Raw genomic sequence first — 17,267 nt, forward strand, 5'->3', positions numbered from 1 at the left:
AGGTGTACAATGTACCTATTACAGTACCTTGGCTACTGTCAAGTAAAATAAATTTGAAGGTGCCGTTAGAGGCTTCTGTAGTCTTGCTGCCACCTTGATAAATCGTTCAGTTATGAAGCTATGACTGGGTGTGTACAGTGCAGAGCTCCTTGCATGATTGCATTCCTAATGTGGAGCAGAATCAGAGGGAAAATAAATGTTTCGCTGCCCCTCCGTGTGTTTAAAACTTTGTGAAGCTTTCATTTAGGTTGGCCATCTTGATTTTAAATAGCCAGATGATGAGATCCTCATCCCTGCTATGGTCCCTTTATGATGCATTAAGGGCTGGAGTGGCTTACAGGGGTCCGAAAAGTCTCTCATGTAGTGCAGATACTGTGGGAGACGGTTGCAAGGCTGCCTTCCAGTGTAGGAGGCATGCTGGAGGCAGAAAGGGCTCCTCAGGAGCAACAAACAGTGCTGCAGAGATTCCAGGCAGCACTTTAGGCCATAGGACAGGCTGCCATAGACCCCTAGCATTGTCTGAATTACCCTAAAGTGGGGCTGCTCCACACCCCATAACAGCCAATGATTGGGATGGTGCAAAGGTGGCTTAAAGCCAACAGTCTCCTCCTAAGCTGTAAGTTTTGCAATGTGTCTCTAAGGTTACATCTACGCTGCACACCTCTTGTAGTAGTGTTTATGGTAGGTGTCGCTGAAAGATGCAGTGAAAAGCACACTACGTGCATGCTGCAGTGTGTAGCTACACATGTCAAAGAAAGGCTGTGGCATGGGGGAAGCAGCGGGGAAAGACTTAGCAGCTGAGAGCTGACAAGAGCCTTTCTCCACTGATTTCCCTCTACTGGAGCCTTTCTGTGCTGCAGGAGAGGCAGTGGGACACTCTACTGCTAAAACTATACAGGGTAAGGCACTGCTTGAACGAGTAGAGAGCCATGGAGGGTATATACCTGAGTACATACCTATGGGGTTCAGGCATGTCTTTTACTCACCTAAGCAATGCCTCACCATCTACATTGCTGTTCATATCCATGCTAGAGTTGTGTGTAGTATATGTACTTAAGGGTCTGCAGAAAAGAGCATGATGTACCTTAAGAGAGAGCGCACAGTTTCTCACCTAGAATGGTCTTGAGAAACTTCCTTCTGATTGTTAAGTTAATTCACAAAGTTGTGTAAGGAAATACTCATAACCCGTGATGATATTGATGACCCGTGATGATATTGATCTTCAGCTGCATGTAAAACTGATCCCTCTTTAACAGTTGTTCATTTTAATTTAAACTATCTGAAACACATTAAGAAGCAAAACTACTGCAGAACCACATTGATATTCAGTGAAAAACACAAGGAGATAGATATACTAGACACAGTCCAGTATCCATGGCGACACATACAGCCACTGAAGCCCTTTTATCTGCATAACGGTCCAAAAATTATTGACATTTTCCCAAAAATAATTGTATTCTTCCCTCAGCTTTTTTAATGTAGAGGTCTCTAAAACTACCATAATCTTATTTCCGTAGTAAACACAACACAGGGAACTTCATTAATAATTTGAGAAGAAATGTCATGGTATATCTTTTGATAGAACTCTGAGAAGTGAGACCTCCATTACTGCACGTGCATTCAGAAATGCCACCTCCCCAGAGGATAAAGACAAACACTTAGGGGTCCCTGACAGCTACTCGCAAAGTGTCTTATTTGCAGCAGACAGTCTTTTAAACATCATTTGCTCTCTGTATTATGCATTGTGCTTAATAATAGCTTTCAGGTGAATGTGAAGTGCACTGAACTTGTTTTTGTTTCGCTTGTTTTTCCCCAGTTATATTGGAAGGTCACTGAAGACAAAAAAACTAAATGTGCGGACAAGGGCAAATCCAAACAGGTGAATTTGTTTGTCGTTTAGCTTTCAGCATGGTGTTATGAATTTTGTTTCTGGAAAACATTTTCAGCAGTGTTTTGAATGTAACTATTTAGAAGGGATAATTAATTTTTTTTTTTTTCAAACAAATACTTAACTGCAGTGGGTTTTGTGAACTGCAGCAGTTAATTTTGCACTTTAACTACTTAGTCTGGTACATTTTTTTTTCAACCTTTTCAGGCTGGCAGTTCCTTATAACCTGCTCAAATTTGTTACTTTTACTTTTATAGTAACTGTATCAATGAGAACACTGATAAGTCTATACTCTGTGTGCGTGTGTGCGTGTTGTGAGAGGTGATAGAGAACACTTGCCCTTGAATAGAAAGGGTGTGCAGGGAGCTGGAGAATGTGATAGTGTATTGTGAGAGAGTAACCTGTGCTCACATGAAAGGAGTGGAGCTGCTACTGCTACCTCGTCTACTACATTTGACCTCACCGATTTTGAAGGTTTTGGCTGCCCCAAAGTTATTCTGGAAATTTTATTTTAATTGCTTTAGAACTGTAATAAAACTCTCAATGCCTTGTAATCTCCCTGATTGCCTTTTGTGACTACTCTGAGAGTCATGATCAACCATTAGGGAAACACTGCTCTAGTTCACATAGGTTACTTTGGTTCCTGAGTATTTTATGCTAGCTATATGTAATTTACCTAATGGTATTTCGTATGATTTCTGTTGTCTGACCCTTTATTCTTTTCACTGGATTTCTGTTGCTATTTCTGGGGCTTTCTGTGTGTATTCATTGTTACGTTGTGCATTCTTATTTATTCTAGCCCCCAGTTTGTTTTGAACAACGGTGGTATCTTTCTGTTATAATTCCAACAGGAACTTGCCAAATGAGGCTCACAATACAGACAGGGGTTATTGATCCAGTCAATAAACACAGATGGGTGTTCAGAGTTAACAAGCATTCTCATTGGTTGTCAGCATTTTGAATCTGTACTCTCCCCTTGACATTTGAAGCTTTGTCTAAACTCCCAGTTTCATTCCAAAGCTAAAGGAATTAATTACTGTAATTGGATGTTTCTTTATTTTTTGAGTAAAGCGAGGGCTGCCAGCAACAGCATCCCAAAAGGCTGCAGGAAGCTATAAAAGCCACTAAGCTTACAGCGTGCCATCCAAGGTTGTGGGAAACCCCCGTGGACATGGCAAATTCCCATACTAGGAGCTGCTAACTGTCATAATGATTGCTGCCCACATCAGAATTGTTGTATATACAAAAATCCAGGAAATGGTAATCTGAAGCTAAATGACATTTATGTGTGGCAGATTGAAGACTTTACTTCCAGATTATGACAGCTATTTTAGCTGAACTAGATTTGAGACAAAATTTTAAGATCCAAGTGAATCCGAATTTTAGCTATTGTCTATGAACGTACTAATTCTGAAGCAAAATTGGTCACTTAGGAGATGATGGATATATTAGAAACAATTGTACACCTATAATATAACACTTGGTGCTGCAGGAACACAGTTCTTAGGGAGTCAGCTAGAGAGGATTCTGGTCTCAGTAATGATCATATCACCTAGCCCTGTATTTTTTTGAACATATGAAATGCTTCTTGTGATAGAACGTGATGAGTAGCAATGGAAGACTTGACAACATAGCTTGTTGTCAGCTGTGTTCCTATTATAATGTTGAAGTTGTGGCTGATCAGAATGGATTTATTTTTTCCTTCTATACTACAGACAGAGTGCCTTAACTATGTGCGTGTCTTACAACCGCTGAATGATGATGTCCTCTTTGTGTGTGGCACAAATGCATTTCAGCCAGTCTGTGATCATCTGGTAAGTGTGACTATGCATTCTCTCTTATTAGTAACTTTTAAACCAGTTAAAACTGCTCATTTAAATAATGAGGTGAACTGGAGAAAAGAACATAAGCATGGCCATACTGGGTCAGACCAAAGGTCCATCTAGCCCAGTATCCTGTCTACTGACAGTGGCCAATGCCAGGTCTCTCTAGCTGACTCCCTAACAGGTAATGATCAAGTGATCTCTCTCCTGCCATCCATCTCCACCCTCTGACAAGCAGAGGCTACGGACACCATTTCTTACCCATCCTGGCTAATAGCCATTAATGGACTTAACCTCCATTAATTTATCTAGTTCTCTTTTGAACCCTGTTATAGTCCTAGCCTTCACAACCTCCTCAGGTTATTTGTTTTAAACCTGCTGCCGATTAATTTCATTTGGTGGCCCCTAGTTCTTGTATTATGGGAACAAGTAAATAACTTTTCCTTATTCACTTTCTCCACACCACTCATGATTTTATATACACCTCTACCTCGATATAACGCTACCTGATATAACATGAATTCGGATATAACGCGGTAAAGCAGTGCTCTGGGCGGGGGGCTGCGCACTCTGGTGGATCAAAGCAAGTTCAATATAACATGGTTTCACCTATAACGCGGTAAGATTTTTTGGCTCCCGAGGATAGCGTTATATCGAGGTAGAGGTGTACCTCTAAGTAAAAGTACACCTGATGAGTTAATCTATGTTTCCTAAGGCAATTGGAATTCCAGTGCCAGTCATAGTTTTCTAGCGGGTGTGATGCTGTCTCATGATAACCACAGAGTCTGGAGGTTAACTTCACTCTTTCTGTACAAAGCCTTTAACAAAATATTGATTCAGCTTGGTTATTAACAGAAACATATTTACTTTAAGGCTTTGCTTTCATTATGTGCTGTTGATGTAAATTTGCAATAGCTGAAATACATAGTTTTAAATGGTATTGACACTCTATGTGGATGGCACCCATTTCTGACTCTCCCTGAGCTTCATATCACTGAATGCTTCAGAGTGAAGTCCTTCTTCTAGGTTAAAATAAAATATCCTCTCTGTTCCATGTCTCTAACTCCACTATTGCTCCCCTTAACTTGAATCTTACATTGTTCCCAATACTAGAAATCTGGGAATTATGTTAGACCGTGGCTTGTTTTTGAGTCTGTATATCAGCACTTCAAAAACATTGCCAGAATTCATACATCCTTTGATTCTGCCTCTTTTGAAGTCCTTATTCATGCAGTCCACCATTTTTTTGCTCCTTTCCCATTTTAATGGTCTTCCTAAACCCCTACGCTCTCAGTATCTGGGAGTCCATAAAGTTGCAGACAGTCTACTCCCACACTTCCAGAAATAGGGTCATATCACATCCATCGTCTGACAGCTTCACTGTCTTCCTGTCGATATCTGGTTTTCAAAACTCTGCATAGTCATTTCTCAGACTAATTCTCCGACCTTGTAACCACCTCCTCTGACCCACCCTCTCCACTGTCTGGAACTCTTTTCTCCCCTCCTGCTACCCTTTCCTCCGCCTCCCTTTGTGCTCCCAAGCTATTCGGTCATTTCCTCTCCCTATTACTTAAAGATTTATTTGTTTGTTTTTTAATTCATTACATGGTCTCTTAAAGTGTCTTTTGATGTTTAATATTAATGATACAGAAAACTTTTATTTTTATATTTTTATACAGCTATCTTTGACTGCATACATGTATTGTTTGAATTAGAAAGTAAAGAATGTAACTCTATTGGTTTAACTTAAAAATTAATTCTGTATAGAACTTAATGTCATTTGAACTCCGAGGTAAAAATGAAGATGGTAAAGGTAGATGTCCATTTGACCCTGCCCAAAGCTACACATCAGTTATGGTTGGTAAGTTAAAACTTTAATGACATCATCAATACAAAATCATTGATTCTTTCTCCTCCATCACACTCTAATCTTTTCACTAGGACGTAATACCAGAGTTTGTTATATTGTTTTTTTTAAAATATGCAACGTATTTAGACATGCATCAAAATATTTGTATTCTATAATTAAAGTGATTTTTTAACACAAAACTTGCAGCAATTGATAGTTTTTAGACTTTTTTTCATTTTTGTTTTTTTGGGAATAATGTTTAGGATTTTCAGTTCAAGCAGATGATACCTATTGATATAGTCATTCATTCAGCATCACTATAGTATCTGATGAAACTGTCAGTGAAAGAAAATTGCACTGCAGAAGAATCTGTGTATAAATATAAGTAATTTAAAAACATGCGTGTCAGTAAATTAACAAGTAAATAGTAAGTGGGCTGAATACTTTTTCTTCTCCAAACAGAATAGGTTAATGGGAAATCAGTGATCATGAACATATCATCATAGGGTTAAACCACACTAAGTCTTCATTTGGGGTAACCAGTGAAGTTTGTGGTTGTATGTTTATATAGCAAGACCATGAAAGAAAAGTTTAAATTATTATGAAACAGGAAACAGAAGGAACACACTTACTGGATTATGTTCCTTAAATTCTTCTTATTAATTCCCTTTGATTCACTTTGGGAGTGAATAATTTTTCTATTCAACCTATACTTTTTCTGAATAATTTCTAAGAAATTATTAAATTCCAAAAATTCAATGGTATATTTTAGGTTCATTTATATTTTTATGTATATAATATAATTCAGCTGTAAGTAGATGTGTTCACAATTACTACAGGAGCAATCCTGGTAATTTTCTGCCATCAAAGTTGTATTAGAACACTAACAAAATAGATATAAAAACATCAGCTTTAAAGAAGATCAGAGGGGAAACATAAGCAGTAAAAATGTCAAATTTAATATAGAGGAAATTCTTGCCATCTTCCTTCAAGATAGGTTTAAATTACCATCTATTCTCTTGAAAACTTGTCTTGAAATATTTCTATACATTTTACTTACTTAATAAGTAGTATGGCTTGAAGTATTTATTGTGTTTTATTTTCTATATTAAAGATGGAGAGCTTTATTCAGGAACTTCCTATAACTTCTTGGGAAGTGAGCCTATTATTTCTAGAAACTCTCATCAGAGCCCGTTGAGAACAGAATATGCAATACCTTGGCTTAATGGTAAGTACATGTGAAAGCAACTAAACCAATTTCTTTTATTGAAGGTTTTTTCCTTTGAAAACTTTGAGTTTTTAAGTCTACCACATTTCCCTATTTACTATCACTAAAACCTCTTCCTAATACATAAAAAAAAAAGCCAAAATGGATATTTTTTTTCCCTTCTGAAAGTTCAGATCTCTGGGCATAGTTACCTTGAAGTCCATAGATATATTCCAAGGAAAAAGGCAATTTTGTGATGGCTCTGAGGTGCTGTTTCTTGCTATATTTTGCTTTTAGGGAAAAAAAGGTGTTTTGTTTACTTTTTTAATTGTTTGAGTGTGTGAGAGAGAAACACTTAATTTGAGACTTCAAGAGTCTCAGTGGCATTGACTCTGAAATCATCTGAAGGACATTCAGTTTTTGACATGATCCAGAAGCAGTACAGTCTATCCTGTCTCCATTCACCTTTCACAGTCATGACGAGCCAGACTATTAGGTGATAAGGAACCCTCCTGTCAACATGTTTTCAAGTTCAGTTGAAGAACCTGTACTCCAAGCCAGCTGGATTTGCGAGTGTGTTGGATTTTCAATTGGGCTGTGCAGATAGGGTTCAACTCATAAAAGGATTTTCAGGAAATGGAAGCTGACCAACCCCTGCAGCTTTGCTTTGCCGTTCATATTTAGTTAACTCAAACCTCAAAGGAGCATGAACCTTAGTACACCACTTTCCCCTTCTTACCTTGCATTTCTTCCAGCTGGCCCCAGGGCTTGTTGGCACAGGAGGTGGAGGCTGGCCAGGGAGGGTGACTAGACAGATGATCAGATAAGCAAGCAGCCTCAGATCATGCCTGTCGAACTGTTGAGTCTGGGCATGTGAAATCTTCGGATCGCAAACCTATAACTCCATTCCAATCAGTTTGAGTCTCAATGCAAATATTTATCCGGCAGCCCTATCTAAGTAGGAATTATATTGATGGGCTCATTGAGGAGCCACTTCCAGGCCTCCTAAATGGAGTGCAGTTGCCCACAACATGGGGTTTGGGAGAAAGGATGGCCCTAGAGAACTCTAGTGGAAAATTACTAAATAATGAAAAAGTAGCAGTTAACGTAGAGTGCTTCTCTTTATTTGTATCCGTAGAGCCCAGTTTTGTTTTTGCTGATGTGATAAGAGCAGATCAAAACAGCACTGAAGAAGACGATGACAAAGTGTACTTCTTTTTCACCGAGATGTCTGTGGAATATGAATTTGTTGGAAAGCTGATGATTCCAAGAATAAGTAGAGTGTGCAAGGTGGGACACAATCTAATAACTTGCTTTAACCAATATCTAGACAACATCAGCAAGATATGAAAGATATTTCATATTGTGTTTTACACATATATTAAAAGTAGTCAGATCTATTCTTAGCAAATCAAATATTCATATCAGTCTTCTGTATCTAAATATAGTTACTCAGACAGCCTTGTTGGTGCCTGTGAGAACAAATACTTTTTTAAGCTCTCTACAACTGAAGTGAGTAAGATTTCAGCATGTGTCCCAGCTGAAAAAGTAATGATGATGATTACCCTTTCCTTCCCCTTTATACAACACAGAAGCAAATTTTTTTTGCGCATTAAAGGCTACACTGTCTTCAGTAGAAGCAGAACTGAGCCCATAGGATGATTGTCTTGAACTTATATGAGTTATTTTTAAATGGTTACAGACAAGCCAAAAAAGGCTTTTTTACATAGAAGTGGTTAGTTTCTTCATTGTGGTGTGACGGGTGGTACTTCCATGGAAAGGTGTCATAGCCTGGAAGAAAACAACCACCAGCAACCTGATTCTGTCACATTTAATGTGTTTAAACCTGGATATGGCAGGCTGAGTTGATTCTCTGCTCATTAGAGCTGGTGTGAAAATTTTCTGATGGAACAGAAGATGCTGATTATACAAATACAAAATGTTTTGCTGGGATGTATTGATTTACAAAATTGCAATGAGAAATTATCTAAACATTTTGTTTCTGTAAGGTCAAAACATTTTATTGTTTTAACTTTTGTTATATTGATTTAATTTAATTTAAACACCAATAACAAAATGTTTCCCTTGAGACTTCTTTATTCCAGCAGCTTGAGGCAAATTTACATTGGTCTTGTTAGTATGATCTTTGCCTGCTGACAGTTAGTCAATGCTTTAAAGTGGGAAAACCATAACATTTGGAATAGCTTTTTAACTGTTAACTACACCTCTACCCTGATATAGCGCTGTCCTCGGGAGCCAAAAAATCTTCCCGCGTTATAGATGAAACCGCGTTATATCGAACTTGCTTTGCTCTGCCGGAGTGCGCAGCCCTGCCTCCCCGGAGCACTGCTTTACCGCATTATATCCGAATTCGTGTTATATCGGGGTAGAGGTGTATTTGGAACCACTTGTAGGTTACACATCGATACACATACACGATCTTAAAAAGAGGAAAAAAATACTTGCTTGCTTTTTGGCATTAGCATATTTTACACAATATTCTGCATAGCAGCGTTAAATAAAGGGCAGGAAATTCTGTCAAGGATTTGGGACTGAGATACCTGCTTTTAAAGATTAGTAGCACAGCTGAGGTTTGAGATCCAGAATATTGTGAAACTTTTTATAGGCACTACACTACTAATTTCATTATATTTCTGGGCATACTTTCTCAGTAGTTGAATGATCTCTCTTATTTTTTCAGGCCTTGAGCCTGCAAATCCTTACTCGTGGTACTTATCCTAATTTCAGGATTGGGCCCTAATACTCATTGACTCCTATGGAACTATTCACAAGAGTAAAATTAAATACATGTTTGTGTTTGCCAGACTAGATCTTAAGTTACTAACATTTTGAGATGATCACAGAATAGACATAATATTCTTTCTTTTGTAAGTGCAGTTATAATGCAGCTTTATTTACTTTAAATTGTTGTCCCATGTAGAGTTTTTTTTAAAGCTCTGTGCTCAGCTCAATTTACTATCTATTATTGTAATACAGTTCTTTGAAGCTGTCATAAGTCTCTTCTTCCCTCCAGAAAATCTATACTCATTAGCATATATCTAAGTAACTCCATTGACTTCAGCAAAGTTACTATAGATCTGCACGACTTAATTGAGAGTAGAATTTGGCCCTATAACACTATCTGTGTGTGCTGAGAGAAAGCATTCTACATTGTTTCTATTGTATCCAAAAAACTCTTCAGCATTGTTTAGTTTGTTTGTTGTTGTATCTTTTAATTGCTTTTCTGCTTTTATTCATGATTATTCAGTTTAAATTTTAGATCGGGGGTCTCAAACTGGGGGTCAGGACCCCTCAGGAGGTTGCAAGGCTCATGGGGGTTCGCGAGCTGTCAACCTCCACCCCAAATCCTGCTTTGCCTCCAGCATTTATAATGGTGTTATATATAAAAAAGTGTTTTTAATTTATAAGGGAGGGTCACATATAGAGACTTGCTATGTGAAAGGGGTCACCAGTAAAAAAGTTTGAGAGCCACTGTTTTAGATACTACATACCAGAACCAGTAAGTGTTGTATGTGTTGAATCTTTGTTTAAGAAAGAACATATACCTTACATTTTCCTTCTCTTTCCCTCAACCCCTCTGAAAGAGGGACCAAGGAGGATTAAGGACTTTGCAGAAAAAATGGACCTCCTTTCTCAAGGCCAGATTGATCTGTACCACACCGGATAAGAATTTAATTTTCAACATTATCAATGATGTTTTTATTCTGAAGTCTCCAAGTTTGAAGGAACCAGTGATTTATGGAGTTTTTACCCCACAACTGTGAGTATAATTTAATCTTTTTCCAGAAATGTAATTTAATCTCTGGTTACCACCACACAGTAAAATGGTAACATTTTCCACTGTTTAATTTTAGGAATAATATGGGGCTGTCAGCAGTGTGTGCATACAACTTGTCTACTGTGGAAGACGTTTTCTCCAAAGGAAAGTATATGCAGAGTGCCACAGTAGAACAGTCTCATACAAAGTGGGTCCGATACAATGGAGAGATTCCTAAACCTCGACCTGGAGCTGTAAGTTTGGATAAACTCAGATGACAGCAGTTCTTTTTCTCTTGCACCTAAGAACGAACCTATAAAAATTCAGGGAAAATATTAGAGAAGGACATTAGCTAATATATGTGGCCTGATACGGATACCATTTCCTTAGAAAACTTTTTTTTTCTTTTAATCACTGCCATATTGCCAATTGATTGATCTTGAAGTTTTGTATCTAGCAATGAAGTGATTTCTATTTATAGCTCACAGATTTGGTTTATATCACAGTTTTCATATTCATTTTTTCAGTTTTTGGTAATGAATTGTCTTATAATTAAATAGATGGCACAGCACATTAAGGTAGTGTAAAAGGTATTCTAGAGCAATAGGAACACAAGCAGCGCATCCTTTCTTCTGAGTCATCTCACTGACTTTAGTGGGAAGGCTCACTAGGAAGCACTACTCGTAGGTGTTTATAGGATTGAGTCCTTACCGTTCTTTTTCTGCTTTTATATGTTTTCTGCTTTCATATTAGTTAATTTTAGGGATATGGTAAACTGACTGTAGCTTAGAATTGTGCAACCTGGGTGTGTGTGTGTGTGTGTGTGTTTAAATATATACTTTGTTTGGGTCCAAAGCCTACTATATTTGTTCACTTATCCTTCTACAAATTGAGACTGGTATTTGTGCAAGCCAGGAAGCTGTAAAATATGAGTATGCACCTGAAAAAAGTGCTGAGAGCTATGTTCAGTCATAGGCGCCGACGCGCTGGAGCACCCATGAAAAAAATTGGTGGGTGCTCAGCACCCACCGACAGCTCCCCGTGGCCCCACCCCCCTGCTCCAGCTCACCTTTGCCTCCACCTCCTCCGCGAGCGCGCCGCTGCGTCTTGCTTCTCCCCCCTCCCTCCCAGCGCTTGCGCTGCGAAACAGCTGATTCGTGGGGCAGAGAGGGATGGGGGAGGAGGGGGAACGTGGTGCGCTGGGGGAAGAGGTGGGGCTGGGGCGGGGATTTGGGGAAGGGATCCAATAGGGGCAGGGAGAGGGCTGGGGTTAGGGTGGGGACTTTGGGGATGGGGTTGGAATGGGGGCAGGGCCAGGGATGGGGATGGGGTGGAGTCAGGGCGGGGAAAGGGGCGGGGGCACGGGCACCCACCAGTGCCGGAGAAAGTTGGCGCCTATGTGTTCAGTTATGTTTGAGTTTTATTATTTAAAGGTGCACTTCCACAGGTTTAGCCATCAGGTTTCTTTCAAAGATATCTTAAACATTCTTTTTGAAAGGTGTACGCTAAATACATGACCCATTTTACAGATGGCCCAATCATACTAAGTCAATAGGATCTTTTAAAAAACAGCTATCCATTTGAAACAACAAGTTTTATTATTTATTATTATTTTGTGCCTGGGAACTCAAGGGCCCAATTGTACTCGGTACTGCACAGAGAAATAACAAAGAACAGAACCTATGTTCCTACAGTGTTTTATAACTTTAAAAATACGATTGGAAAAAAGCGGGTGTTGCTGCTGTCAACAGTGTACAATATGGTAAAAACAAATGATGCAATTTTTCTTTTGACAGTGTATAAAGAAGGAGGCAGGAGCAGCGAACTACATGAGTTCTCTAAATTTACCGGACAAAACACTACAGTTTGTTAAAGATCACCCTCTAATGGATGACTCGGTGACCCCGATAGGGGACAGACCCAGATTAATAAAACGAGATGTGAGGTATACACAGATCGTGGTAGACAGAGTCACAGTGCTCAATGGCAGTGTGTATGATGTTATGTTTATTAGTACAGGTGAGTTTGCATTACACTATTTTAAGTTAGTACAATAGGGTGAAATATATTGTCAGCAAACAGAATGAACACTTACAATAATTTCATACCAACTAGTGTGCACTTTTTTTAAAAAGTAAGGGCCATGATGAGTAAATGGCCAATCTTGGTTCATTTAAAAAATACATCCCACAAACAATTTAACTGTAGATGTGTTAGGGTCCTCCAAACTGACCACCTTCTTTTCTGAAGCTTCATTTCTTGCTGAAGAGTTCCCTGTATCAGCAGCAGGAGGGGAAAGGACAACAACAGTACCCTTTGGCAGTGTTGTTTGCCTAAAGGTAATAGACAGCTGCTGTTTCAGATAGCAGCAGCCTACAGTGCACCTGTATGCCCCTGCCACCACAGGCAGTGTGAGAAGGGATTGAATTGAAAGAGGCTCAGGGAAGCAAACAGGCCCTAAGTTTTCCTGGTGGCAGATGGAAAGGAGGGGAGCAGGTAGCTCTGTAGGAAGGGGATCAACCTCTGCAGGGAGACAAATACGTCAGGGGTAGGGGAAGTTCACATGTATTCCTCGTCCTCCTCTACCCAAGCATCTCCAGTAACTGCTGTGTGAAACAACAGACAGTTTTGTCTTTAGGAACCAAGTGCTGTACCATCTGCATATGTAAGACACACGTGTAGGGAAGAGGTGAGGAAGGGCGTATGCCTGTAAAAAGGATAGGATTGGCCAGGGACCAATAAATATTTAAATCTAACATCAAAATAACTAAAGAAAAGACCAGGATTAGCCATTCCTTCACGTTGACCATCTTTTTTTTTTTTTTTTTGGTTTGTTTTTTGTTTTTTTTTTTAATTAAGAGTGTGAATTTAAAAAGTGAGAGACTCTCACTTCAAACAAAAAAAAACAACCTAGCCATGCTTTGACAGTTCAGTATATGTCACAAAAATGGGCATTCCTTGTTTTAAAAAAGATCATTGGCAAATCTATGAAACTGAAAGGGTAGTTGCATAATTTACAGAAATCTGAATGTTTCCCAGAAAGCTACAGAGTGAGTTCACTTTTTTGTATAGTTTTGTGTTTGACTTGTCTGAGGCTCTTCTTCCTCCTCTCTACAGTTAATTTCCCTTCAGAACTCTTTTGTAATGCTGAAAAAGGGTGACTTTAAAATGCCACACCACATACCTACAGCTGTACTAGTAGGTCTCTACAACTTAGAATCTGTTGTGCCTGATAATGTCACCTGGGATATTTTCATGCTATATTTAATTTAAACCAACAAAAAGCTCTTCTGACCTTTGATGCAGAGGTTTCACAATTACAAAATATTTTTATTTCTTACTGTTGTGTTTAAGTACATCTTAGTTCCTTTAATCAAGGTGTCCCCATATTTGAAATTCAGGAGAATACAAAATTATGTTTTTCTTGGCATTATATGCATATTGACATGATAAAAATGTGTCTCCTTTAATGCTTAACTTCCCCTGTTTGATCTGTGTCTATGTCCATTTCAGAGAGGTCCTTCCCTTCTTCCTATCTGCCTGACCTAACCAAACTTTCATGAATAGTCTTCAAATAACTTGCCTTCTCTAGTTCAAAATAAAATAGGCAATTCCTTTTAGTGAAGCAGATCCAGTTAGGAAATGAATATACCACACAAGGAGAGTGGCCTAGTTCACATGTGCAATAAAGATTAGTGATTTAGGGTTAAAAATTAGTAAAGAGTGGAAATTTAAAAATACACAAACAGATACACAAAGATTTAAAAACTGGGACAGGTGGATCATACTTGACAAGACAGAAGGCTTTCAGGGACAAAATAGGATTTTAAAATGAGAAAAACCTTTGTTCTGTTAGCACAACACATCATCACTTAGTTGCCAAATTGGCCTGAACACATTTTGGCATGGACTCAGTTCAGTCAGTGTTATCAAGTCTCTCCCTTTATTTCCCATCCAGATTTTCTGCACTTCCTTCTACAGTTGTGCTAGATGGACATTTTTCCTTTCTCACATTCACAATAACATGGTCCTGAACAAACTCAGTTACCAAGTCCAGCAGTTGTGTTTGGCTCAGTTGCTCAAATTGTACTTTGTGCCCTAGGTACTAACAAGTTTTGTAGTATTTTATTTCAGACTAAAAATACACTGATGTTCCAAGAATTAAGTGAAAAAACATAATTAATGCAACATTTTAAGGGCTGCTTCATAGTAAAAAAAATCAAATTTATAGCTATTGCTATTTAAATGTAATATGTTCTCAATTAAAGTCTTCCAACAAGATTGTACCATAGATTTTATAGACTGGATATGATGGTTAACTGCTAAAGAGAAAATTTTCTTAGGCATGGTTCTTTTAGTCTAGTTTAATGGTTGAATCATAGGAATATGCTAGAAGAAACATAATCTAAAATTAAAGCATGTGACTTGGATATGAAAAGGTCTGGGTTCTGGGTCCAGCTCCTAATATTTTAGACATGGACTGGGTTACTAAGTGTGACCTTGAGCAAGCCATTTAGGCTTTAATCCTATGGTTGAAAATTTTCCATTTTAAACTTTTATTTTTTTATGGAAGATTGAGTTTTTGACTAAACAAAAATTTTTGTGAGAAGTGTCTGCTTGTCTAAAATCTTTTGACTTTTTTTTCATTAAAAAAACCCCACAATTTTTCAGGTTTTGGTTTTTTGACAAAAAGTCAAGAATTTCCACAGGCAGGAAAAAAGGACATTTTCCAATGTTCTATTTCATCCTTCTACTGTTAAAATCAACAGAAGTTCTGCTACTTACTTAAGTTGGAGTATACCCTGGCCATTAACCTCTTTGTGCATCATTTTCCTCTTGGTAAAATGGAGGCTGAAATACCAACGTTACTTGGCTGTCATGGGGCCTAATTTGTTAATGTTTACAGTGCACTTCAAGATTGTCTGATGGAAGACAAAGTATTATCATTCATGAAGTCTTCTAGTGAAGATCATTGATGCAAGCTATAGCAAACATACATATTTTACACACAGTTCTTCTTGGAGGTCCTTACTAATGTGTATTGCTTGGCTATTTCAGATAAAGGAGCCCTGCACAAAGCTATTAGCTATGAAAATGGAATGCATATTATTGAAGAAATACAACTTTTCCCAAATTTTGAGCCAGTTCAGACACTGTTGCTTTCATCAAAAAAGGTAAGCATGAAAAACAGGACTGTGTGAGGACATTTTGTGGAAGATCAACCAAAAAAAAAAAAAAAAAAAGGGTAACCCCAGTAGTGTGAAAGAAGAGAAAAAGGCTTGCTGGAAAATCTATCACTGAAATAATACTCAGAATATAGGATATGACCTGTGGCCCATAACATCTTGTGCTGTGATACTGTTTGACATCACCAGATAAGGAGAGTCAGGCTGGGTTGTTTGGTACGTGAATGGGACGCTTCTAAGGATGAATGCATAGGCAGTGAAGAAAAAGATACTGGTGTTTCAGTAGGTGGCATTCTTCTCCCTGAATCTGTACTAGAACCAGTTCCCCAGCATGATATCAGGAACTACTCTGCTGCTTCTGGAGGTACCAGTTTTCTGATTAGATGTAAAGCGGAAGTTATTACCCCTTATGGAAAAATTCTGTAGAATTTAAGGGAATGGTATCCTTTCTGTGGAATTTTTAAACCAACAAATGGAGTTCTATAGCAGGGATGTCATCTGCAAATTTTATAGATTGTTATGATTCATTTCTATTAGTTTAAATTCTACCAGATTTTTCTGTAGTGGACTTTTCATAAGAATAGGTGTGTCATATTCCAGTGTCCTGGTCACATTCCATCATGGATCATTGCATTCTGCCTACTGAAATTCCCCTGCTGTTCCAACTGGAAAAGAGATTCTTCACTGCATGTCCTAAACTCTAGTGTAGTTTGCTCTGTACTGTCAAGCAATTGATGGGTGGTTTTCTGACAGACATGGATGATCATCTTTATGTAGTTTGTACACTAATTAGGGACATGACCCTGCAAACCCTTACTTATGCATGTAATCTTTACCCGAAGTAGTAGTCCCATAAATGTCAATGGAATTGCTTGCATTTGTAAACATTTTGGGCTCATTGGAAATTAAAGGCTCTTTATAAATGTAAGATCATTATCCTAACCTTTAGCAGGTTGTGGTGATCAGTAAGTACCCTGAAGCTTGCGACTGGGGAGGCTACCACTGTATCTGAAAGGCAATCTATGCCTTATTGTGCTGAGTCTGTTATTTAAATACATTTTGCATGTCAGCAGTATTGCCTCTTTTTCATAGAGCCCTACACACCGTGTTTTTCCAGCACCTGTCGCTGGAAAGCTTTCCTGTTTTTCATGAAGATGAAGAGAAACTTCGTAAATGCAGAGAGCCCACTTTTTGTTTTAGTGGATAGGTCTGCAGTGTGATAAAGCATTCCAAGTCCATAGATTCCTAGGTAATTGTCCAGTATCCTCCATGTATTTGTGATGCATCATAGGAAAATATTATACAAGTAGAATTTCAAAAGCAATATAAGGTTTCCACTCTCAAAAGAAATGTAATGAAAATTATTCTTTTCTTCACTCAAATTATTTGAGAGATAAGAGCTAGTTTAATGATATGGGGCATATAATTGAGAAACTATCATTTAAAAAAATCTTTTTAATCACTTATTTAAATTCCTTTCCTTTTCCCTTTTGCCTTTATGACTTTTTGTTGGGGTGCTAATTATTTAAATAATGC

At 38.2% G+C, this 17,267-nt stretch overlaps 1 protein-coding gene across 8 annotated transcripts in view; it reads left to right on the plus strand.

The window, feature by feature from the left end:
* The window catches only part of SEMA4D (semaphorin 4D), a 149,533-nt gene that overhangs the window by 102,733 nt on the left and 29,533 nt on the right, over positions 1–17,267 (plus strand). For all 8 annotated transcript variants that reach the window (XM_034774342.1, XM_034774335.1, XM_034774343.1 and 5 more), the window contains exons 4-12: positions 1,817–1,879; positions 3,604–3,702; positions 5,479–5,572; positions 6,675–6,788; positions 7,906–8,057; positions 10,373–10,548; positions 10,643–10,799; positions 12,342–12,564; positions 15,604–15,719. In XM_034774342.1, coding sequence (XP_034630233.1) covers positions 1,817–1,879; positions 3,604–3,702; positions 5,479–5,572; positions 6,675–6,788; positions 7,906–8,057; positions 10,373–10,548; positions 10,643–10,799; positions 12,342–12,564; positions 15,604–15,719 — 1,194 coding nt within the window. The remainder of the gene's footprint in view (positions 1–1,816; positions 1,880–3,603; positions 3,703–5,478; positions 5,573–6,674; positions 6,789–7,905; positions 8,058–10,372; positions 10,549–10,642; positions 10,800–12,341; positions 12,565–15,603; positions 15,720–17,267) is intronic.

Source organism: Trachemys scripta, chromosome 6 (assembly GCF_013100865.1).
Source record: "Trachemys scripta elegans isolate TJP31775 chromosome 6, CAS_Tse_1.0, whole genome shotgun sequence".
Taxonomy (NCBI): Eukaryota; Metazoa; Chordata; order Testudines; family Emydidae; genus Trachemys; species Trachemys scripta.